The 26,721-nt window shown below is 41.0% G+C and overlaps 1 protein-coding gene across 2 annotated transcripts in view; it reads left to right on the forward strand.

Moving 5' to 3' along the window:
- Positions 1-26,721, forward strand: part of LOC119744644 (genetic suppressor element 1-like) — a 90,498-nt gene that overhangs the window by 47,455 nt on the left and 16,322 nt on the right. For both annotated transcript variants that reach the window (XM_038220696.1, XM_038220706.1), the window contains 4 exons: positions 19,784-20,002; positions 20,344-20,528; positions 22,215-22,351; positions 24,432-24,668. In XM_038220696.1, the coding sequence (XP_038076624.1) occupies positions 19,784-20,002; positions 20,344-20,528; positions 22,215-22,351; positions 24,432-24,668 (778 nt within the window). The remainder of the gene's footprint in view (positions 1-19,783; positions 20,003-20,343; positions 20,529-22,214; positions 22,352-24,431; positions 24,669-26,721) is intronic.

A 26,721-nucleotide genomic window follows, 5' to 3' on the forward strand; every position in this document is an offset into this window, starting at 1 on the left:
TACGCAATTTTTTTTGCTAACACAGCCTCCGTCTATTTCATGGAGACCGAAAGCAGTAAGCACACAAAAGACACGCTTACCTCAGATCAAAAAGGTGCTTAAATACATGTAAGTGACATAACAATAGAAATCTCCATGCACGCGCAACCGTAAGCACACCCACGCCATGAAATAGTGCTTAAATCAAGCTTAGCACAACCTTTCTGTTTACTGTAATGCAGTGCTGTGAAGTTGGGTCCTGATTGTTCCAGGTTGGAGAGTGGTAGTGGTGCAATGCACTTTTCAAAATCATAATTGGATGGGGGATTTTTAATTTATGAGCCTAAGTTTTCCAGGCATCGGTTCTTTCCTTGTGAACATTTCCCTGAAGTGCCGATATTTCATAATTTGTTCTTTAATTTATTTAATCCTGACCAGGAGAGCAGTATAGCAGTTTAAAAAAATAACTTCATTTAGTGTCGTTTATTTACACGCTGGCTGCAGCACTTACCAATTTTTCCATGGGAAAATCAAAATCTTTTACTAGAATTAAACGATGATTTATGTCCTACAGTTATCATGAGCCACTCAAGATTTTTTGGGCTTCGTAAGGCTTTGTCAAACAGTGTTTCCGGTGGCTACTGGCTAGTGACCGTAAACTGAAGAGTTGATTTTGTTGTTTTGTCTAAAATGAAAAGGTAGTCTGTACTTTGCTTGTTAACGATGCCATCGCTGTATGGTCTCTTGATTCTTCGCCGCCACTTGAGCAGCAAAATAAAGCCCTTCAGTGCAGAGTTGAGGCCACTTGCGGTAAACCGTCGCTCATTACCGACGCATTATTTATGTAAAGGATCATCATTCTGCCCCTCTTCTCACTCTCTCATTCCCTCTCACTTTCTAGTTACTGGGGATTTTGTGGTCATTCATCGCGGGGATGGCTTGTTGTCGGTGCAAAGTAGCACGGTTTGCCAATTGGCTGGCGAGAGCTGTTGACTGCGAAGCCCCGAGAGGGTCATAATGGCCGTCCGAGGAATAGACAATTGGTAGATGGCAGGACGACAGAAATTGCGCAAGTGCAGAAAAATGACTCGACGCCCAAATCGCTAATTGCACAGCGTGTGAAAACCCATAAAAAAATGACTGCACGGAATGACGTAAGGTTTTTCTAATAGAATGCTTTGTCAATTGATACAATGGTTACGCATTGTTAAGGGACCCTCTGTGAGACAAGTATTTGTATAGCATATTGAAGGGATTCTTTGAGGGAAAAAAAGTGTTAAGTAACTGGCTTGTTTATACGTGTACTTGCTTCAAATGCTGCAAATAATCACTTGTGTACGCCTCTTTTTTCCACACTTTTGCTGCCTACCAATGTAAAACTCATTCTGGACAATGTGGTTAAAGGCATGTATAAGTGTAGGAACATTTGCAATTACCTGGAAACGGACCGACAGATTTAATAAGAAAATCCGTGCTCAAAGTGGAGATCAAATACCCCGTGAAATGAATCTGCCCGAAAGGATATCATTCAGAAGATCCGCCCACAAGGATATCATTCGTTAGAAAACAGTCATTGAAGGTGGTTTAACCCTAACAATCCCCAACCAGCCAAACTCCAACACCAGGTTTTGTTGGAATCTGTTAGGATGAGTACTGCACTAGTAAACTGACTGTGCTTTGGGTGGGATAAGGCATACCGCAAATAAACAGAGTCCAACTGTTTAATATGTGCACAGTTTACCATATGGTGTTGGGATTTGCAAGGATGAGGGAGGTTCCTAGTAAATCACCCTAGGGAGTAAGACCCCGTTCCCACTTGATCCACCAATTGGGGGATCTGATCCACCTTTTGCCAAATTGCCGGATCAGATCCCCCAATTGGTGGATCAGATCCGGCAATTGTGTGTAGTGGGAACGCTAACCGTTATAAGGTGGATCAGGATCAGATCCACCTTTTCTGATCCACCTCTGGACCAGGATACAGATCCCCCAATTGGTGGATCAGATCCGGCAATTGCCGGATCACGATCAGATGGGAACGCAAAAGGTGGATCTGATCCGGCAATTTGACCTGTTAACATCCGCCCGGTGCACGAGTGGCGCGAAAATGTTGCGGTCTCATGAACGAAGAAACACGCTTTCAGGCGTGTAGCTCATGTGAACATTTCCAGCGTATACAACATGCACAATAAACAACCGCTGAACTACGGGCTAGCACCGCGCATGCAAAAGCGCACGTGGTATCCTAAAACTACACTATAGGCCTTATTTTTGTTGCGTGTTCGTCCATTACTAAACCTTTTTCATTCCTGAAATTTTACTTATTTTTCCATCCATAAATGACTCTGAGTCCGCACTCACCAAAAGACTTCACTTTGGCACAGAATCATGGAAAAGCTTACGAGTATGCGATGAGGATAGTGCCGATAACGCGGTACGTACGGAGGTGACAAATCTGAAGTATTGATTATAGAAAATTGGAAAATGATGTCGTATACATCATGTGACCGTTTCTAACCAATGAGAAGCTTCAGAACCAGGGAATCCCTTATCGATGCATTGGTTTCTGCCGTGATGTCACACAATGAGCGGCTCTGGATTTCACCTGTTAATTTATGCACGCACGGATCCGTGATTTATGTTGGTGAATTCGCGTAATTTTTGTCTGTGAATTCTGATAGTGCTGTTTGAAAACTGACGCATGCTGGCCTAGCATGCAACCATGCAACAATGGCACTCCCACAGAGCGCGCGTAATTCCGAACTCAGTGACCTTTCGGACCCAACATTTCCGTACGAAAAGGTGGATCAAGCATAAGTGGGAACGCGACTTGCGGTTTCGTTGCGGTAAGATAACGATCACACCAAAATGCCGGATCTTGATCCACCTTTTTTCAATTCAAGTGGGAACGCGGTGTTAGGGTTGAGAATGTGCACAGTTTTTTTTTTACATGCATTAGCAACAGAATCCAGGTACATTGTGCATACATTTTCTCTGTTTACTAAAAATGTATACATTTACAGTATCCACTAAGCTGAAACTTAAACAAGTTTATGCACCCTTAACAACATTTTGATCAATTTTGTTGCTACCCCCAAAAAAAAAAAATTCACAAAAAGCAAATGATCCTATGTACCTTTTAGTACATGTCTGACTACATGTTAGTTGAAGAACCTTTTTTTAAAGCATTGATCACAAATTGTATCAATGTCCCATTCTGGCCGCACTCGGTTAACAAGTTCCTTTCACTGTTCACGCTGTGTGAGTGTTTGTGTGTGTGAGAGAGAAATCGATTTGATGAAGCTTATTCCATGAACCACCAAAGGCATTCTCGTTATTCATTTCAGTTACAGTGCCATCGAAATGACAGGAATCTAGTCAGCAGTGTTATGCAGGACAAACGTGCTTTTGATGTTTTCTCGATGTCCCATTCCAAACTGTCAGTTATTGATTGGTCTTGACCATTTTAATATTAAAAAAACTGGGCCCTCACAGATTGTTCAAAAGATACATTGTGGTAGCCTTTTTCTTTTTCCAGACTTTATACAAGTTTGAGAATTGTACAGTCGATCGGCTCTGTGCACGAACAGTTGGTGGCGCGGCGCCTTGTGACCATTGTTGAGTGCTCCAGTGGGGGAGTCACATGTGCGTACTGGTTCGCGGGCAAATGACCCGAAGTACGTGTGCGCACGACTTATTTTATTCTGAATGCGCACACAAACCCAAAGCGTGAGCGTCAGACGCTGTGCGCAATGTGTTCTAATGTCCCTCCCAGTGGTCTCCCCCACATCTCCCCTTGAAAACGTTGACAGCAAAAAATCTATCTTAATTTCTTGGGGGGGGGGGGGAATCATCTGGTTGAATGCTAAACACTTGTCTAGTATATTTGAACCAGACTCCAAAAGGTCAGATGAAGGGTCAAGTTTCATGTACAGTACAATTGGTGTTCTTCAGTCCACTTCCTCTCTGATGTCTCTAGCACATGTTCCCCCGCTCATCAATTTAATTTGCTATCATCGTTGCCAGCGGAAGGATGGCACAGTTACGGCTGCCATTTCCACCGTGAGAGTTCAAATTAGTAGCATCCAGATTTAATAGTTGGCTACGGCTGGCGACAGCACACACACACACTCATCTATGGGAAGTGGCTTTTGGTTGGTCCCATTTTAGTGCATGTGTAATTGTATTAGCCGTAGCCAAGTAATTGTGATGCAACCTTTCTGAGTGAAAGCAATGATTGTGCTGATTGTGAAATATATATTATACTTGTTTGTTTGACTCGCTTGGAAAGCCACTCTGTCAAGCATGTGCACATGCATTGTGCACAGATGGTTTTATAAAATATTTATGTGGTCTGGTTCCTTGACTACACGTACATGTACATGTGCATGTAGGATCCAATTTATGTGTCAGGAACACCTTGGCCACAGTGAGAACCAGCCTTGAAATAAAACCAGTTCCCACGTGGTAACTGGTTCCCTGCACCACCCGTAGAAGCACACATCCCCGTATGAAGAAAGTACCGGTACACGTACATGTAGTTGTGATTTTGTACTCATCTGCAGACTGCAGTTGTGTACATCCAAAGTGCAATCTAACCCGCTAACTTACTTTCACGCATTCACAAAGACGATTGTGTGTCGGTTTTTTGTTGATTTTTTTTTAACAACAGGGTCTAAGTACACTGCATTTTCTCCCCTTTCTTTGCTGTGTAAGTTTTAGTACACATGACCCCTTGTGTATTTTATAGCCCGACCTGTATGTGTAATCATCCCTGACACCCCGCAACTTTTTTTCAATGATCCTCTTGTTCGGTTTGGAAATGGGTAAGATTGTAGGTTACAGTTCATTTGATCATATTGCCGACAGTGAACAGTGTAACATCAGGAGTCGCGCTTTGGGCTGTGTTGTGAGCAGTGTCGATCACCACCTCATTTTTTTTTTGGCACGCAAGATGAGCGTTCTGGTTCTGAAGGTATATTGACAGAAGTTCACATTTATGTAGTTAATAATTAACAGTATGGTTGGTAAATATCTGGAATAGCCAAAGTTGTTCTTGTGATTAGCCTTTTTGAAATCTGGCAGACACAATATGATGGCTATGGAAGGGGGGGGGGGAGCTGGACACAATCAGACTAATAGGAAAGCTGTTCAAAAGTGACGAGATTGGACATTGTTGGACAATACACTGTAGGTGGCGCTATTTCTCGCGGCATACATGTATATGCCAACAAACACAACTTTGCCGACGTGACATTTTTTTCTGACAAAAATGTGGGGGGGGGGATGTGTCACACTCCCAATGCTGCCCCCTCTAGCCACACCCCTGCTGCCATTTCTCAAAAAGGCTCATTGAGCATGTTTCTGTTCAATTAATGTTTTCCACTGTGCAACGACTGACAGTGATATCCAGCATCATAACATGTTTCTTTATCATTCTAATAAAAATATGTATCCACGACATTGGTTGTTCAATAATAATAATCTCAACAGTTGTTCTGAACTTGTAATGCGCATTAGAACGTATTAATTTTATGGTATCTGCCCCAAAAAACAAAATTCAATTTTCGTTAATTTTATTCAAGCAATTCTAAACTGCCTTGCTTAATTAATTATGGTAGGTAGAAAAGGGGTGTACACTTATAAGTATGTAGCCCAATGCAACATTGAATTAAAAAAAGGAAAACCAAAATGATTGCGAATCATGAGAGTTGTGCATGAGTTGGCACACACGCCACATGCTGTTGGGACGATCGATCCATCTGCTTTAGTGTTTACTGATTTATTTTTTCTTTCTTCTGTTTCTCGGCTGTGTAACGACAGTCAAATTTTGTTCATTTATTTTCTGGACGACTCCAGGTGTGCAAATGTGAGCAATCGTTATGGTTGGGGAATGGACGGTGATGTCTCACACTTGGATTAGGAAGGGGGGGGGGGGTTCTGTACAAATAATTGGTTAATTTTGTTCACACTTGTGGACGTGTACAATGTACATGTACATGTACAGCTCTGTGACTACACTAAGCAAAGAATTTCAGCTTATCCTAGCAAAAAAAGATGTACAAACTGTAAACATATTTTATGTGTAAGCATGGAGTTTTGGCTTGTGTGCGCCCCTCACACATATGCAACTGTGGCTTTTAAGTTAATTGTGCTTAAGTTACATGGTGAACGTAAAATGTCTTTGCTAAAGCTAAAGCACCAAATGGTAATAAGCCAGTGCAGTATTTCAACTGCGCATGCGCACAATGATATTGGTAACAGGTCATTCGGGATAATCGAACGCTCATCGAAGGCGCATGAACGAGCACGGAGACGGGTGCACGACGCTCGCGTGTTAATTACAAGCAGAATGGGCGTCCGCGTAACATCGCGTATCATCACATCAGCGATTTTATCCCGATTGACCTTTGACACTGACTTTTTCATCGAGATACCAAACTGGCTTATTATAAGCATGATGAAGAATACAATCTTTCATTTCAGGAATTGCTGTGATGATGTCATTAAAAATGAGAAGAAAAAAAGTTCTGCTCTTATGGCTTTGGAGGGAATGACCTTTTTTCTTTTTTTTATATCCCCTCAAATATTTGAAAGGAAGTGGGTGTTGACAGTTGAGGAGAAACAAGGAAATGTAACATGAAAATTCGTATCCGGGAGGTTTTCTCTGTAGTTGTGTTAGTCATAAAATCTGACGTAATTAATATTCTGACCTTGACACATGTACATGTATAATGTGTAAATGTACATGTACCGCACAGTAAAATGAATTAGATCATCACAGTTTCTAAATATTGTAATGAGTGAACATGGCTGCATGTTTAATTATTATCAACTCCTGATGAAAATCTGTATCAGTCTTGTTCATAAATTTTTACTAAATTAGTACTTACAATTAAGGAATTGAATGCCACTCCCTACACATGTGCTATACTGATCAGAGATTAGTTTATTTATTTATTTTTTTTTTTTACCGATTGCCGTTCGATCGTGCTGTAAAATTTTCCAGAATATATTGAGTGTCTTGCCTGAGGGCTCTTGTACAGTTGTGACACGTTGAGACCCACATACAAGCCCAGACACCTTGGCCAAACTCCTTATTAAAGGCTCAGCCAATCGTTAAACCCTGTGTGAGTCACATGACCACTTCCGGCCAATTGCACGGGTGGCGTCCGCCTATTGATAGCCGTAACTCACCGGGCATTTATGTAAGCTTCAGCGCGATTGGCTAGCCGCAGTGCACTAGGAGGCTCACCAACCAATGGCAGGCCTTGTTAGACGTACACAGCGCATCGCCGACCAAAGCGTAAGAGCCTGTCGTCCTCCTTGTCCCCTTAAACGAAATATTATGCAAAGTAGCGGTCTCCATATCGACGCCTGGAGGCGTGCTTAGCGGCTAACGGATCGGCTTGCCACTCAGCCTGCGCCAGGAACATTGTTTAATATTATTTACATTCAAGGACCCGCTGGATAATTTGTGTTGTAATCATTCTCATGCCAGCCCACTAGCCGAACTCTCGTCTTGTCTTGAGGGAGGGTTTTCATATTCATAAACAAAACGATGAGGGCTCTGACGCATTTCGTCTCAAACGCCAAGGAGGCATAGACCGGTTTCATCTTGTATACAGAGCTGAGCCAATGAGGCTAAATCGTTATTTTATTGACTGTGAAATGATTTGGCTGGCCCGAAAAACAACATTGCAGCTGTTTCCTTTCGATCATTTTGCTGCAACATTCATTATTCAGTTACATGTTTGGAAAAAAAAAAAGTATTTAAGAAGCAGTACTCTGAGTTTTGTAAAACAGTAATACACCAAATAATTTGTTACCTTTGTTTTAAAGTCCCCCTTTTTTCTTTTTTATACCAAGAAGTATGCCGACTAATATATTCCTTTTACAAACTACATGTATACATATAAAGATTAAGGATTTAGTATTAAACAAAAAAATCCCAACTCGGGAGGTATTTTAAGTTACTTACACTGTTAAGTTACTTCTGTGCATGGTATAATTGGTGTTTTTTGTTGGTTTTTTTTTTAGGGGGGGGGGGTGGTGGGGTTGAAGAAATTATTCTGAAGCATTTGGGAAGCACAATGTGACATGTAATGTGAAGTCAATTCACATTGTATTTAGTTTGCATGTTGGTGCTCATGGCAATTTTAGACTACATGTTTTTGTTGACCAAACATTTTGTTGTTTTTATTGTCAGATTGCTCGGTTGTGTATTCATTTAATTAATAGAATGCATCGCCATCCCTTTAGAAGCACTGCCGTAGCTCAGTGCAAATGACATGCTCGCAAAATAATTTTGCTAAGAAATAAAAAACCTAGTGCAAAGCATTTCAGTAATTGTTGTTTTGACATTCAGTGTTTGTGTACACTGACAAATTCAACTACCCGAAGCAAAAAGCAATTAATCAAGCCTTTAATTTCAAAAGACAGCTATAACTTTTTTTTTCTTTTTCAAATTATAATTTTGTATGTGTTCAGAATTTACGTGTTGGGCGCACTGGAAGTGTGTGCACAGTTGATACATTAATGGACCGATGGTGTCCGCATCATACATTACCTCTGTCGGCACAATTTACAGACGAGGAAAGGCCTGTCATAGGCGAAACGTGCCTGTGCATTCCATCTCGATCCGAGAGATAACCGCACGGAAATATTTGGCACGTGGATAATTCCCGATACAACGTCACGCATTATCCTCCTACCCAATTTGCCCTCGTCAGACTGGGCACAGTTTGGAAATTTATTAACAGCGTCGAGGCCAACGTGATATTAGACACCGGAATGATTATTGTTAGGGGACGCTCCAAACCACGTTTTGTGCTTGCTTGCTCGATATTTACATGTACATGTATACCAAAATCTCAGTACATGTACACATAAATGCTGAAGTACATGTACTTGTATGCACATCCGTGCCGTGTTTTACTGCACACGCATGTATAGATTCTACATATAGATATCACATTTGGGTATCATGTGCATATGAAGATGTATTTGGGTTTTAGGTTTCTTTGTGGTCATGAATAGGGATCATAAGAAATACTGGTAGTATGTTTAAGGGATACTGTGTGTGTCTCAGAAACAGTTGTTTGTTAAAGGTATAGAGTATACATCATTTGTGAGTTGTGCATTTGTTTTGTTTTTAAGCAACAAAAGTGCTCAAAATCTAAAGAAGGGTGCTTAACAATTAACCTGATGAAGTTTTAGTTCAGTGAATGTTGTACATTCCGAGAAGACAGTTTTCTAGGATCTCAATTTCAATTCAAAAGTTGCCAAGCCATGTTTTGAATTGCGCTCGAATTCAGCGTCCGGGACACGTTCTCATTCAGCCGATTTCAGGTATGAGATGCCACGCACTGAACTCACGAACAACCGCGCGTGTATGTGCGTCGTGTCAACGCTTGCGCGCACCCATTCACGGCTTCGCCGATTTAAAAATGAACTATTAAGGGACGTTTCCAAAATTAGATGCATCTTTGGAAATGACCTTCTTTTATTGTTTTCTTCAAAATGAAACATGCCAGAAAAAAATGTTACACAGGGAGTTTAGTGCAAAACCTAGTATGCTTTTCAACGATAATTTTGTCAGTTACTTGTTAGATACCGGTAGCTGCAAGTGATATACTATACCGGTACAGTCACTCTTTTGCGTGGTTATTTCATCTGGCAATGTGCATTTTGAATTAAAAGGTTATGATAAATAATCTGCAAAATTGTGATATTACCATTTTCAAGCCGTCTAGGCCTACTTACATTGTATCCTCTTTTTTGCTCGATTTCCTATGATCCCTATAGTATTATTTTTCACTGCCGTGTCACAACTAAATTTTTACTTGAGGTATTAATGTCTGAGCCACATGAGCCGGCGAGACAGAAATTTGGTAAGCACAACAAAAACCGCTGAGCAAACATGGGTCACCAGCCAAACTGTAATGTTGTGCACACTACCTTTGACTGGTACCCACCCGATTTGTGCTTAGCCGTATCTTCCACTAAGCAGCTCCACGAGGCGGGGCCAAGATACTGTTTAACCTCTGAATCCAGTGACAAGTCGCGCGCTGGCAGGGTTTTAAGGAGTCAATCTAGTCTTCAGCAAACAGTAACAGCGCTGCCAACGACACTTCAGAACCTCGCGTCCGCTCCCTCCAAGATCTTGACATCAAACACGCCCAAATATCGGGTGTCCCTACGAAAATATTGTTCCGTGCAAGGGTTGGACAGTGCCAATTTTTTGTCTTCTTCTTCTTCTTTTCTCTCTCTCGATCTCGCTCTCTCGTTTTCAATTGGTTTGGAAATCTGCTATGGAAAGCTGACTGTTGACAATGCAGTATTCAAGATGTCAGCGCTGACAATACAGAACCTGCCAAACTGTTTTCTGTGTCAATACGTCCACTGTTAGGAAGCGGGGAGGAAAGGTTTGATTTGGGAAATTTTGGGAAGGATTGAGTGTCCACGATGTTTAAGAGGAATGCAAAAGGAATTTCCTGTTTTTATGGTACAGATATATATATTTTTTTTTGGAGACAGTTTGCATTGCACTCGATTCACTGCCAGAAGTGTTTTGAAAATCTACAGTTTTGTTTTGAGTTTTATCCTCCGATTTTGCATTTCTGCTCGTTGGTAGACAGTTACAAGTACATCATGTACAATAGGTTGGAACCTTTTGTGTCGCTGCAACAATAATAATTTCAACTGTATCTGTTGTACTGCAGACTGAATAAGAAAGACTATCAATTTGGTCTTTTTGCTTGTCAACAGTTTGTGAACGGAACTGCATTTTTCTTTCGATGTGATTAATTAAAAAATTCTAGATTTTATTTTCTTAAAATACCATGAATGTTTATGTTCAAATTTTCCTTTTTTTTTTTTTTCTTAACTGTCGTCAAGCATTCTGATGGCATTCATAGATTGAAATTTTATGAGTTTGTCAGGTAATTGAACACATAAAACAGAAATCTGTTTCGCAGTGTTTTATATTCCTGCAGTAGAGTATTGCAAAATGCCTTAAAATAAAACCAGGTCTCGCTCTAAAACATTGCAAAAGACGCAATTGTAAAAAATGTTCAAGAAAATCCAAAATGTGCCTCTGGAATATTCTGCCGGGAGTTTTTCTGATTTTCTTCACTTAATTCTCGATAATGTGTTGGCCCCTGGTTGATGAATGGAGCGGACTGTTGTTACCTAGGAACCTGAGGACCTGTGGGCTTAAAGGGGCAGGCTGGGGTTAGAAACGGTCAAGCATTTTTGTCAAATGAGAGAAAATTATTGCTAGTACTTATTAATATTTATTGTATTTGTGAGCTGATTTTTTAATTTTTTTATCACAAATGTTCATATTTGATGGGAAAAGGGTTTGTACACAATATAAAATGTATTTCATGTTTTGATGACATTATATTTTAGTTTGAAAAATTAATCTTGTTCATGTACATGTACACTGTCAGTAAATTGTTGCACCAAATGAAAAACTATAAAATGGGCCGACAGTCACTGACTGGTTGTGAGGCATCATTGTCCCAAAGAATATTTTTCAAGGTTGATTAATTAAGAAATTCCACATGTAAGTGAAGGTATTTTTTTATAAATGAGTCCGCATCTAATAATACATGTATACTCCAACATGCTGGTCTTCAATGTTATGATTTGCATATTGTATGGCAGTTGTGGCATTGACGTTCTCAAGCTCGGATCAGGGGTCATACAAGCGTCGCGATATTGCCCAGCGCTCCGGTAATAAACCCAGTGCATTGTCTGCGCCAATCAATGATCCCGATTCCCTAGATTGCCCACTAGATGTTGTGGGGGGGGGGGGGCTGAGAGCGGAAAGACGAACCAGTTGGAACGTTGCTCCTTTAATCTAACCCCCGCTACTGGTTAATGAGTGTCCGCTTACAGGGACTCTACTGCTTTGCTTGTGCGCGCTATCGCAGTGGGAGAAGGGGGGGACAAAATGGAACTAGCAATATGTTCCACAGTCTTTATCCGTGTCACTCAGCGTCTGCAGTGTCGCGTTACACGTCCCCGATCAATGGGTGCTGACAATTTGCCAAGTGGGGGATGCGGCCATGGTGGAATATTAAAAACCCCTCCATCTGTCTGCACCGACCAGCTTGCCAGAGATAGATCTTTGCTGGTTTGAAAAAGGAAAAAAAAGGTTGAAGGAGGTTAGGATTGGGGGAAATGTTCAATATTTTGTGGGTGGAATAAAGGCAAACGTACAAGCAATCAAAATGATCTCCTATATAAGCCATATCACTCGTACACTTTTATTTTGTTTGGTTTTTGAGTGTCGGATGTACATGTACATGTAAGTATTCTAAATATTTGTAGTATAAGCTAAGATTATGTGAACGCTATTTTTGTGTAATTTAATAGTGGCATATGTTGTACTCTTCTTGTGAGTCTTGTCACAGACCTTTTTTTTGGGGGGGGGTCTTGTTTTGAAATTTTAGACTGTTAGTTTTCCAGGTGTTATGCAAATAAATTGTTTAGTAGAGGAGGCCTTGGAATCGAAAGAGGTGTAGAAATTGCTTTTCCTAAGTCTGGATATTTTGATAAATATATCACATAAATGTGCATTAGGTACTTTTAATAAGCCAGTTGGGTACAGTATCTTGAAGAAGTAGTCCAGGTCAAAGGTCATTCGGGATAAAATTGCTGATGTGATATTACGCGAACGCCCGTTCTGCTTGTAATTAACACGCGAGCAGCGTGCGCCCATCCCCCTGCGCGTTTCATGCATCTTCGATGAGCGTTCTATTATCCGAATGACCCGTGACCCATATCATTAATGGCGCATGCGCAGTTGAAATACGAAACTGGCTTATTGATGCAGAATTATGATTCAACTGGATAATAGCTGCACATGTTTTTTTCAAAGTGAAAATTCACCAGCGAATCCTGTGTAAACAAGACTGTATTAATAACCGTCATGAATACCACCATGTCAATATTTATTGTCACAGACCTTGCGCTTTCATTTTCCGTTTTGTCGCTCGCAGAGCAAACGCTTCCTTTCCCAACAAATATTCGCCACTTTTCCAAAATGCCCTTATTTTATTGTTATTTTTATCGTTCCCTTCCTACCCTACCCTTTTGCTCTAGGCGTTGAGTTTTTTTATGTGACCCTGCCATTTTGAATTTTTTTTTTTTAAAGCAAACAACAAAGTAACAGTGTTGAGTTGATTCAGTTTATCATGATCGGCCTGACAACTCTCTGACATGCAACCAGGCTATGCCATATCTGCTTAAATAAACACTCGACCGGGGAGCCATCCCTGCCTAATGCCATACCATTATACTTCACCCGCTCATCATATTTTAAGATATATCTGCACATAATTCGTGATATATGGATGAGATACACACACAAACACCCACAAGGTGTATATAGACATAGTTTTTTTTTATCAGTCGGGGCCAGAGGAGAACAAAATATTGTTTGCTGTGTACGTACCGGATACTGCCCCCAAAGATTCTAACTGATCCATTTTTATTTTAATACTCATGATACATGTACATGTATACCGGTATATGTACGTGCCATTTGATCTCACTTTCTAATGAACTGTTCGATGCATGTTACACAAAAATTATTTTTTCCAGTATTTCACTAAATTAAGTAGGCAGTGTGCTTTCAGAATATATAACCTTGATCAATGTGAAATATTTTTATGTTGATCAACAGAAAAATCCAAAACTGTTTTTTTTTTTTTTTTGGCTTGAGATTAAGAGGGCGATAAGGTTACACTCGAATGAATAGAAAGGGTCACATTACAGCTGACGCTGTAAAGCTTTTCATTTGAGCCATTCAGTGATGCACACCAAATGCATACATTAATATGTATGTAGGCAAATCTTGTAAGAAAAGGATTTACAAATATTTGTCCCCTATCGTTTTCGTTGTAACAGATTCTGAGAGGAATACATACATTTTACTATTACAGTGTATCGCAGATCGAGCATTCTCCTTAAAATATATTTTTTTTATTTTAAAATTTGGTAAAATGACCCTGAAAAAATGTCCGCCTACTAAATATTTGAAAAGCAGGGGGGGGGGGGGGTAGGTATGAATATTCGCAAATTGAGGGCGCTATTTATTAAAGGGTGTTGAAAATTCGGGGGGGGGGGGGGAGACATGATTGCATACACTATCTCACACTGCCCAAAAAGTGTCTCCGCCCATGTACAAACATACAAATGTATCAGTCAATTTTTTTTGTGTAGTGAAAACTGCTTGTTGAAAGCGTCTGGCTTATTTTGGGTAAGTAAGTGCATGTGCTTTCTGCTAAGTGAGTAAATTTGCCAAGCAATATATTTTGTATTCCTTAGTGAATGAAATTGGTTGGCAGTATATCCTTTATTAAGGGAATAAATATGTGCTTGGCCGGTTTTTAAACAAGTACATTTGAAACCGACTAGGGGCCTGGTTTTGACGATGTGGCACAGAACACAGCGGTGTTTTTACCGGCGGTTAAGCGGTGTTTTACCGGCGGTTAAAACCACCCACCTGATGGGTTCTCGACCAATAGGAATGGGTAAACTGTCTCAGGCATTTATGCATGCTATTGAGTGAATACATTTACCTAGCAGTGAGTTTTAGTGAGGCTGGTCATTAGAATTCTGTATTCATTAGAATCTGTATTCATTGAAGGAACTTCCTCTTCACAGCTCTTGCCAGTCTAAACATTCTCTATATCTGTATTCTGGAGACATTCCAACAGCAACACCTCTCCCTCAAAGGACTACTTTCAAGAGAATGTACCGATTCGGGCTCGAAAACGCATTCACCACAAAACGATAGTTGTCCGAAAGATCCTTGAAATGTAGCATATGAAGGTTCGTACAGTTATAACCTTGGAAATTTGATGTTTACTTGTAAAGGAATTTTAACAGTGCAAAATTATGGTCCTCAAAAATAATTGAGTTGTTGGAGTGTTACTGTTAGTGATCATTCCATCAAACAAATTTGTTTTCAAAACATACGGTATTTCAAATGCGTGTGCACTAGTATCACCATGCGTGTAAAATTTTATGAAGAAAACATGGGACATCCGGACATGATCACATTATGTGGTTATTTTCTTTTTTATGCACTTTGACACTGGAGGGTGGGGGTTGCTTGGCTCAACATTTCCTGCTTGTAATATGTATAGACAAGGCCAAAAAAACTGCTGCCGCATCAGATGTACATGTAAACAAACAGGGTTTTTCGACATTTAAATATTACATGCAAATGTATGGATGTCTTGTGAGCAAGACCTTTGGAACAAGAAATTCATCTAAGACAATCAAATTTTTGGCGAAGTCATTCTGAATGTGCACCTTTAAAGCAGGTCCATCCAGATGCAAATATTACATGTAAATGTGACAAACGTCTGTTGCTCTTGACTTTAACCCGCATATTTCTTCTTTATTTAAACATTGGATTATTAATGGCAATTGAAATATGCAGGGTGCCTTAGCATGCTCATAAAATCTGCTCGGGAATAAGCACTCCTTCAATTTTTAATTTTTTTTTTCTTCATTTTTTGGTTTGTTTGTTCCTCTATCAATTTTTTTTGCTGGTATGAAAAAACCTGTAGAGAGTGTGTTGTTTAAGAACACATTGGCAATTTATATTCAACTCGGGCTATAAAGTGTACTGGCTTGGATCGTGTCTTTGCATGCCCTTGTATCAGAACCATGCAAATTATTGATTGTGGTTTGCAGAGAGCATTGGAGATCTGGTTATAAAATGCTGATTACAAAATGTGGGATATTGTCCAATTTTGGATTTAAAATACACTGTATTTGTATTGGTTGTACATGGCTTATAAATGCACATGTACGGTACATGTAAGGGTCAGTTTAATGAACATGTACTATGCTTGGATGATATTCCTATAATACCATACAGTGATAATATTTTTTTATATTGAACGATATCGAATGATGTTGCTTAAATACCGAAATAATTGAAAAACTCAGTATGGAAGTTCATAACCGCTGTACTCCCTTTAATTTGTGGCCAGATGTGCACAAAATCCCTTTAATGAAAGCAGAAAAGATCTGAACTGTATGAATGATTATTTATTTAAATTCTTTGTTGTCCCATGCTTGCGGTTTTCATGTGTATTGTTTTATTTTGAGGACATAATAGCCCGCCCAAAAAAAAGAGCTGGTAATACCAAAATATGGCGGTATTTTTGTGTGTGATTATTTCACATGGACGCTCAAATCCCATAGCCCACAAGCCTAGCAAGCATATGCTTAGTACCACAACTTGGGAACAAATGATATTGTGCAGCGGAGCCCATGAAATCGTGGTCGTAAAACAAGAATATGTTTTTTCAAAATGCTGGCAGACTTGCAGGCTGCACCCTTGGAGCCAAGATAATACGATTATTACAGAAGCGCAGGTACTGTGAATCGGTCCTCTAATGTTCATGTCTGCTGATTGCCCGTTAACTTGCAAGCTGTTGAAAAGTAGGTATGCTTTCTCTACTAATGCACATGAATGTATGAACACAGTCTGTATTTGTCCACAAAAAAATGACTAAAAACATGCATGCTGTTTGATTTGTAAAGATAATCCATCGCACAAGTGTTCCGGTACATATAATTGTTTTTAGGGCGGGGTGTTTACCATTTTACTAATTGTTATGGCATAGATGTTGCTCACAGTTTGATTCATTAGCAGGGTTTATAAGACTAATAGCTGATAACACTTCTTTTTTTTAATGTTTTGGCTGTTATAAGTATTTATTTCTTATTCATTGATTAATTTTTCTTTTGAAAAGGGAGGGGGTGGTTGCTGCGTGTTTTCTGTATAATTGAATGGTCCAAGAACACCAAAAAAATCACAAATAATCACAAATAATCTAGTGGGAGGGTGCGTAAATTCACAAAGATTTTCCGTACTCTGACAGGTACATGCACATGACAGTCTGGTTCTTTTTGTCTCATTCCTCCCCCCCCCCACCCATTCTCTTTGTCTGGGGTGTAGGCATTTGATCCAAAACCACAACTGCTGTCATTGTAATATGACCTGGTTCTTGTGAATTCCTTAAAGGGGTAAGACAGGCATTGTTCTAGAGTTGTTGATTTGGGGGAGGGGGATCTCATTTTAAGAATTTGGCTGAATTTTTTTAATGTTTTTGGAAATATATTTCAGGCAGTTGGTAAGATCCGGCGATAACAGACTCAATGTATTACTGTACATTTGATGCATGGCATATGTTTAGCTTTGTGGTTGCATGAATGCTTGTAAGTTCAGTATCAAATGGCCAAAATAATGCAAGCAAAAAGAAGAGGGGAACAAAGAGGGAACAGTGAATGAAGTAATGTCTGTATCCATGAATACGCCCGTCAGAATAATAGGAAAGCTTTCATATGTGAGAACGTACGGCAGGCACATTTACATGTAAATTTATGTACACATATGGTACATATGCAAAGATTCACAGAAAGAATTACAGGCATCTGAAGATCAAAAGATTTACTTGCTAAAAAAATTTGGCACATGTAGGAGGCCTGGTCAGAATAATTTCAGACTTTATGAACCACATACATTACAAGACCTCTTACAAGAAATTCCCCTTTGTGTTGAATGCTAAAATTCATATAAAACTTAAAAGCTTTCCTAAAAGGGAAAAATGTTGCAACCCGACGCTGCTTTTTTTCTGCATATATCATCTCAATGAAGGCCAGTCATTGCATAAATGATGATAAGACATGAATGTGGGACTGAGAAACATTTCCAATTTTGTAAGGAAATACTCAGGAAATTTTTTGACTCTCCATAGACTTTGTACACAACCACTGAAGTGGCGTCAGGTTGCAACATTCTTTCCCCTAAAAGTTGCCTTTGTACAGTATGTATTACAGTAAGTCATTAAACCATATCATCTTTGGAGACCATACTTAATCAAAGCCATTTTTACCAGGACTAATGTACATGTACCTGATCCTGATGTGCCCCTTTAAGTCCCTGTCCCCCCCCCCCCTTTCTTGAGCTCCATGGCACGTGCCAGCCAGGTGCTAGGAGTGTGCCTTGAGCAGAGGAGGTCTCCCAAGGTCACCGTGCTGTGCTATTCATCAACAGTGCACTGCGCTCAGGAGCCAACTCAGGGGCACCAGCTAACAGGGGCACCCGTCTAGCTCCCTGTGTTTATCAATATCTGGACAGTTATTTATGACACACAGCGTGTGCGGTTGACAAGAATACCCCACCATAAGATGATAGCTACAAGGGCTGTACGTGCTTTGAAGTTCAGTTACTATACAAGTTACAAGATGTGTAGTAGCTGGCAGGGTTGATTGTGGATGACAGGGGTGGATCGGGGGAAATATGGCAGTGTCTGATACAGGCCTTCAGAGTTATGCATGTATGTACATGTGTCACGCGCAATGTGGGAACCTGGGTAAATTCAGAATTGGTGCAAGCATGGAGGCTCCATGGTGCAAGGGGATGTTGTCTGTTGCTCTACATGATATTCCTCCAGAGTTTAAAAAGTAGTAATTCCCGAATGATTCCCAAAATAATTTTGTGGGTTAGGTGGGAACAAAAAAAAAAGGAATAAAGCTGATGAATATTTAAATACCTCTCTCTAGCAGTGAAAGGTTCACAGGTGATTTTATGAAGAGTTATTGATGTTAATAGTTGATAAGGACAACATTCCCACTTTGCTGCGCATCGTTGGAATTCCCACTTAAATTACCCATTGTGCGTGATATCAGCATTTTCCCCATAGTGTCACAATTGTCCAAGACCTAGAAGAATCGTAGATCATGGCAATATCTTTCTTGGGAAGTTTTGCAGAAGGATTGTAGTTTTTTCCTGTTTATAGGCAATGCAGATTTTTGTATTTATTTCCAGATGAATTTGATATTTTTTTTCAAGCAAATGTGATTCACTTGGGAGAGTATGAAAACAGAACATTTTTGTCTTGTTTTGGGTATAAACAAAAGCTGTTGCATTTCTGCAGAAGTTTAACATCACAAGTTCTGTGCATGGATAAAAATGTTTACATGTCAGTTTCATCTTGTTTGTCAACAGTTTATATCACCCATGGATTCTAATAAAAATGAGAATGCTACATACTTTGTGAGGGTTGCTCGAATTTTGGCAGCAACAGTTATTTTTCTCAGTATGTAGTTCCCCTATTTTCAATGGAAATGTACTGTGCATGTACTTCTACAACAAAGTACATGGTGATGTCATGGACACAAGTGCGTTTCTGTATAGACTTCGTGAACAAGTACTCCCTCAACGGTTAAAAAGGGAGAGTTGGGGGAGACCACTGGGAGGGACATTGTAACACATTGCCAACGGCGCCTGACGCTCACGCAAAGACTGATACGGGTTTGTGCAGACTCCAAATATAATTAGTTGTGCGTATTTTTTCCACACATCCACAAACAGACACTCTTGTTTTACTATACTCTCAAGGACAATGCCTTGTGTTTCCCTTTCTCCCTGTAATATAAACCTCTCCCATAGACTAAGCACACGAACTTACTACAGAGGACCGTTTCCAACAAAAGACCCAACTCCCGAGGACTGAAAGGATCTGTTGTTCTCCCTTTGTGTGTTGGTCCTCGGGGTTATCACGCAGTGTGTGCTCTACCAACTGAGCTATCCAGCCCTACGTTGGGGTTCCCCAATTTGTCAATATCTTAATTCAAGGGCGCTAGTCAGAAACCTATTATCCTTTAATTTTTTTAACATGGCAGTGATGAATTTGTTTCATTGTAAAAATCACAAAAGCTATCAACAAGTTTTTGATTTTTTTTTCTCCAAATATTGCAGGTGCTCCCTCCCATGGTGCCAAGCCGCCTCCCCTCACCGTAGTCACCAGCAGCGGCAGTAAGGCCACGCGCACCACCGCCACAGTCAACCCACTCAACCAGTCGGCCAGCACGGTGACGGTTACCAGTGCCAATAGTACCAACCATGCCATGGCGGCCACGCGGACCTCCAGCTTCGCCGCTGCACTGCGGAAGCTGGCCAAGCACGCCAACGACAACGGTAGGTTGCATGTCTCAGCCCAAAATCTATTCAGTGACGATGACGCCATTTTGGGAACATAAAGTGACTCTTCTGTTTACTCTTTTCAGAAAAAAGGTAGCAAATTGATAGGATAATTTAGGCATGACCCATTCGCAGGATAAACAGTTTGTTGCCACACACAAACGTACCATGGCAGTGGTAATTTCAAAAAAATCATTGTTTGCTCACAGATGTCTACTTTGCTTTGATATTTTAAGCTCTTTTTATTTTGTGATCAATATCAGTTGGCCAAGCACAACCTGATTATGTACGGTTTGTGGTTAAACTTGACCTATTGAAATTTGACCTTTGACCCACAGGTCCCGAGGAGCACTCCCCGCGGGTCTCCCCCGTCAGCATGAACCGCAGCACGGCCTCCACGCCGTCCACCAAGAACTTTCACTTTGGGCCCTCGCCACTGGTGGTGCCCACTAGCACCCCTCCCGTGGTCACCATAGCCCCCACCCACACCAACAACTCCAGTATCATATCGGAGCAGAGAAGGGTAAGCAGACATGGAGAGACTAGAATGGACTCCCTGCGCAAGGACCCCCCCCCCCCCCCTCGCCTAATTTCAAAGAGAGAGTTGGGAGGTCTTAAATGCATTGCTGCCATATACCTGGCACCTACGCAAAGATGATACGTGGTTGTGCACTTTCAGAAAAAAATAAAATAATGATGCATACTTTGCACCATACGGGCATGAACCGGTGAGCGTGCTGACGCAACGTATCTTCCCGATGTAAAGCTTCCCTCGAAGATTCTGCACCGTTTAGAAATACCTGATTAATTGAACCAAAACCGGTGTAACATGTACAAGGTTTTTATTTCAAAATTGGAATTAACTGAAACGATTTTCAAAAGTGAGAGTGCAGAGCACAAACATTTTTTTCCAAGCCAAAATGACCTTAAATTTTGGGTGGGTACTATGCATACACTACCGGTATGTATCAGTTCCATCAAGTTCTGTCGTTATTTTTTTCTCATGGGGATCTAAAATCAAGGAGGGACAAAACTGATGAATTTTAATTAGTTTTGGGCCTGCATATGTGCCCCCTAGTCGCTTATGATAAAAAAGGTCTTTTCAACACATCCAGAAATTAAATATCTATTTACTAATGCACTTAACTGCTGTTTATAAGACTGGTATAATTTTACATACTGAGTCGGCGCATGCAGCTGCTTTATTGGCGAAGATTAGCATTTCTTTAAATGCTGCAGATGTCGATTGTTTTTATGATCCCAGCCTAAGCCTGTATTTGGATTCCACTCGGAATAATATTAATTTGACGACTGTCTGTGCACTAAAAATAATTTAAGGAACAAGCGCAGGGGGTTGTATAATGTACGTGTATGCGTGCAGCTGTGGCCATCACGGTTCGCTGGATGCCAGTGATGTGGCGCCAGTGTAATCCCATGCCAGATTTCACCTGGCTTAGATCTGGTAAGCGTGAACGTATTACGCTTAGCAGAAACAAGGTTACCGGCCACAATGTCACATGATGCACATTGCTAAACTGGTTCCCATCTTGTTTTTTTTTTGCTTGGCCCTAAATTTGCTAAGCTTTGTTTCTGTTTAGTAGCTCAATGAGTTTGTCTGCTAGCTACAGAATGCTGCGCTTGCGATCACCATCCTGTGCCTAAAGCACTAGCAGAGAAAATTCTGTGACTGCTAACCCCGGCAAACACAGAATCCTTAGTTACAGGATGTATACGCATGCGCTCCAGCCAACATTCCATGCTAACCCAGCGTGGATTTTTCTGCTTATGGTAAGCAGAGTCGTGAAATCGGGCTTAGATTTTATGCCTAAATGCCGTTGGCAATGCCAACTTTGAGGGGATTTTTTTGGGTCGGTTTAGAGGCCGTCGGTTGGTGCAGGTTGCCACTTGTTCTAACTTGTTTAAAACTTGGTGAGAGATTAAGACAGCACAGAAACACGGCACACACTAAGGTTGTACAAATGTGCGTGTTTAGGGCCAGCAGCCTGTGTGTCTCAAAACACAGAACTGCAACCTCTCAATCACATATCTGGCAGGAAAGCCTAACTGATTGTACCAGGTGCTATGCACCCCGCAGTTGTTCAAAATATATCCCTCGTCACAGCAGTCAACAATTAAGGAATGAAAGAGTGGAGCCAGGAAATAGATTGTTCATGACCATTTCTTGTTCTTGTTTGGTTTGTATCGTCAGTTATCCCAAGAGTTGGACCGGCATGGCCATCACAACTCCTCGGAACAGCACAACAGCAGCAGACACTCCACAGAGTCGGGCAACGTGCAAAACTCTATATGGAGATCAAAGGGGAGTCCAGGTGCCGGACCTAGAAGGTACTAGAAGGTGTTTTTTTTTTATCCGTTAAGCCACATCTGAATTACTTGGCTACGGATTGCCATTACACACATCTGTGGGAAGCCGTCTGTAATTTGGACGCGGCCTCACGGTCTCAATATCTTACTCAGCTGTAGAGTCAGAGAACGATGAGTTGTCATCGTCCTCATGACCTCTGAGGGCAACTGAATTTCAATATTTGCATGCACACCAGTAGGCACCACATTCCATGTATATGCATCCTTGAGAACTGAACCAGTCTAAAGTCCCCTTTCCATATGCGCGTTTTAAAAAAATTTGTTAGGCATACGTTGCATATGCTTTGCGTATCCGTCAAAATTGTTCCATGGAGCAATTCTGACGGTTGATCAAAATGGACACGCAACGTATGCCCACATATGAAAAGAGACGTGTGCTACATTATGAGATCGATTTTTTGTATCCATAATAATGAAATGCATACGCAACGTATAGGTGACGGAGACAAAAAATCACGCTTATGGAAAGGCAGCTTAGCTCCTAAGGTAGAATATTTAGACACATAACAACCGAACCATATCAGAAGCTGTAAGGGCGTCGCCTGTCTTTATATTCCTTAATGATGTCAGAGCTCCAGTCAACATAAAATTGATTTTGCCTTTCATTTAAGATGACCCTGTGTCCAACCAGTACAAATTGGGGTGCGCTGTTCTGTCAACCAGTGATAACAGTGTAAAAGGTCAATTCATACACCGCCCGAAAGCAAACACGAATTTGTGCCATTATAACAAACGTTGCAGATTTGCAGAATTTGACCACATTTCGTCTGTGGTGAATTTTGCCATGAATATTTTATGACGTCAAAGTTGCTTTGCACTCGCATTCTCTTGTAGTATGAAACAGCCTTAAGCCTGTCTAGATTTGGCGAGGAAAAACAAAAAAGCAAACATTGGCTCAACTATGACAACAGGAAACATTCCATTTTAACAGTGTGGCCCGCTACCGAGAGAGCAAAAACCATGGCAACCAGACAGCTGACTTTTATGTCATACGTCGGGTGATAATGCCTTTCTGAAAGCCATGCTCGAACAAGACTCATTAGCTAACTCGGGGTTGATTAAAGATATACCCTGCATCTGGGCACTTACATTAAAGCGGGATTAATCATGGATCAAACTACAGTTGAATATATATCATTGTGAAACTTTCTCAGTCCTGTGGTGCCTTCCAGTGTACGCAAACGTATTTAGTTTGCGCAAAAAAAATGCAAAAGTTCGTTAGCTTGGCCCTGCAAACGTACCACACCAAATGGAACTATATTGTCCTTGGAAAAACTGGTGTCAAACGGTGGATTCTTGTACGCCAATGCTACAAGTGTTACTTTTTGGTAAGCAGTTTGTAAAATCCTCAAAAAATTATTTGTAACTCGAAGTGAAATGTTGCCAGTGTCACTATATGAACTTTACTGCAGATGTAGCAAAACAGGGAATTTCAATATAGTGACGGGATCATTACGTTCATTGTGTGTGCTGATCGTTGGTGGCAAGCATTCAGTTACACTTGGCCAAACTACGTTAGCATCGTTCACGTAATTGGAACGCACCCTAGGCTCCCAGCTGTACATTTTAATAACAGGTTGCTGTTGAACCCCAGCGAACGGCGACAACCTGAGATTGGCATTTGACGAAAGACTTTTTTTCAAAAGCGTGGCTTTCTTCCAGCTTTAGCCTATTATCTAGCTTTAGAGTCATTCAACGTCCAAACCAAAGAGAAATACTTTTAACTTTGCCCCCATATCTTATACGTTTGATTTTTCTGAATTAGACCGTGGACCCATAATGAGACGCCTTCCTCCCCCCCCCCCAAGTCAGGAGTCTTAATTCTCCTCAACCCCCACATGGCACGATGAATCCTGCTCAGTAAACCCGACCCTGTCTGTCAATCAAACATTGCACATTGGCCAATTAGATCAGGACTTTTGACCAGGTAGCTCGGTCTAACTGCGAGGAATGTACACCAACCAGAGGTAGGCCAGGCTTATGCCCAAATTCAGAACGGTCCATGTAACTGACTTCTGTTTTCCTTGTCACCTATCAACAGGCCCGTGCCCCAACACCTTAAGCCAGAAGAGAGCAACCCTGTCCGAGGGTTCCAGCCGTACCGCTCGGGGGAGACGGAGATGACACCCCGGCCACCAGCGCCAGCTCCGCCCCCTCCTCCGCCTCCTCCTCCATCCCACTTGACCTACGACCCAGCCATGATGGCCGCCGCTCTTTCACCGTATCCATTCCACCAGGCCTTCATGGGGCCACCGCATATACCCTACCATGGTTTCAGGTAGGTGTATGCAGATATAAACACTGCTGATCTCTTTTTATCCACTCTTTCCTTATTTAATTAGATCGACCAACCCTGCTATGGACCCTAGGGCCTTTCACCCCTGCCCTTTTGGATTCAGGATATGGCTATGTCCGACTCACTTGGCTACACCCAGCAGTAGTACACATGTCTATGGGAAGTGGCTTAGCCACTTCCATAGACGCATGTGCAGCTGCTAGCCATAGTCAAGTAATTCGGACGCAGACAATCTTGTTAAATATAATTATTATGAAGAATTTGTACATACTAATTCACTTCTCGCAGTGTAAAGAAAAATATGAGTTGTGTTGTAAACATATAATTTCTACAGCACCTGAATGTATCATCTGATTTATCTGATCGGTGGGTTGTTGATCACGTCTCATTTAATTATTCGTCCCAACGCACAGCGTGGCCGCATTGCGCGGCCACACGGCAAAAAAAAAAGAAGTTCCATTGCACGGTCACACTTTTGGCGGCTCTGACCAAGCAGATGACGAGGATTTGTTCAGGTGTTGTATAAAACAAATAATGAAGATTTCACATTCGTGCAATGGAAAGAATAATTTCATTCGGTGACAGACGAATGTTCCATTCTACTCGGCTTAGCCTCATGGAATGGAACATTCCATCTGTCCATCTGTCACCGAATGAACTTATTCTTACCGTTGCACTCACAAACATTCATTATTTGTAATATTATCCCCGTACTCATCTGTAAACAAAGATTTAATCGTGTTGAACTTGCAACATCGATGTAGTAGATTTAAGACATTTCAAGAGTCTGTGAGAAGAAATTCAAAGGCTGGTTTGATTTCACCCAATGACTCAGATGCAAAGGATCCCCTACATTGGAAAGGCAAACCCTTGATTTATTTTAGCGACAACCATTTTCTGCGGTGGCACCAGGCTCGCGCTCAGATAATAACGGACGCACTCTGGGCTCATTCAACCAATAGGGCTACCAAGATGCGTGTCTTGTCTTTAAAAACGTGTGCAGCGTGTGCTCGAGCGTGGCATCACTTCAAAAATTGCTTCTAATTTTGTTTGGTGAATTATACAATATGAATGACAAATATACTCGTCTTGAGGTCCTGCCAAACCCACAAATTGTCACAAATCCTCTAGCAGTGTACCCCTGTTGGCTTTAGACGACAAGGATGCCTATAAATGAAGCTTCCCATCTCCTCCTCCAAAAAGAACAGAGACAAAGCATAAAATTGCCCTATGCATTACATGTACATGTAAGATTGTCATTAAACAGAATGCGACATTTGTCTACTCACTTGCTAAAAAAAATCACATGACTGAATGCCCTCCTCCCATTGGTCCATGCCCTGCCTGGGTCATCTCGAGAGCCGCAGTGGCACGTTGCGCAAATTCTTAAGATTGTAATTGTTCTACCTTGGAAATCCACTCAGACGGCATTGTGTTCCCCCCTGGTAATTCAATTGTTCCTTGGTATTTCTCTTAGACCTAAGTGCACTCCCTTTATTCTTATTACGTCGCTTCCGCTCTGTGTTATTCTCACAAGGGTACCGTACGTTGTTGCAGGCTTTCTGTCACTGACAAAAAAAAAGTCAAATAATCAAGGGGGGGGGGGTTTAGTTTGATTGTGTTTGGTCTATGCAAATTGGAATCTGAAGTATATTTGTTCGATCCTTTTGGGGTTGTTTTGTTTAATACATGCAGGTGCTGAGATCCCAGAGATATGACTAATGCTTTAATAGGGCTCGGGCCAGAAGATTTTATTGTGTTTTTAATTGTTGTTTTTTTCCCCTTGAAATTTATTCCCTTCCAGTGTTGAATAAAACAAAATTGCTTCCTCTTTGTAGAAAATCACAGCTGTATGAACTGTGTGGTGACTTGTACAAAAAATTTATTTTTTGGTTCTTGGTCACTAGATAATTACATGTATACTGTGAACTCAAAACTTCATTGTTAGGTAATTTATCACAGATTCAACAATTCACCTTCAAAATTCTTAGAAAGTTTTATTTTCCCGTCCAAAATATTTGTATTTGTAAGTTGT

This window comes from Patiria miniata, unplaced genomic scaffold (assembly GCF_015706575.1).
Source record: "Patiria miniata isolate m_02_andy unplaced genomic scaffold, ASM1570657v1 HiC_scaffold_12, whole genome shotgun sequence".
Lineage (NCBI taxonomy): Eukaryota > Metazoa > Echinodermata > Asteroidea > Valvatida > Asterinidae > Patiria > Patiria miniata.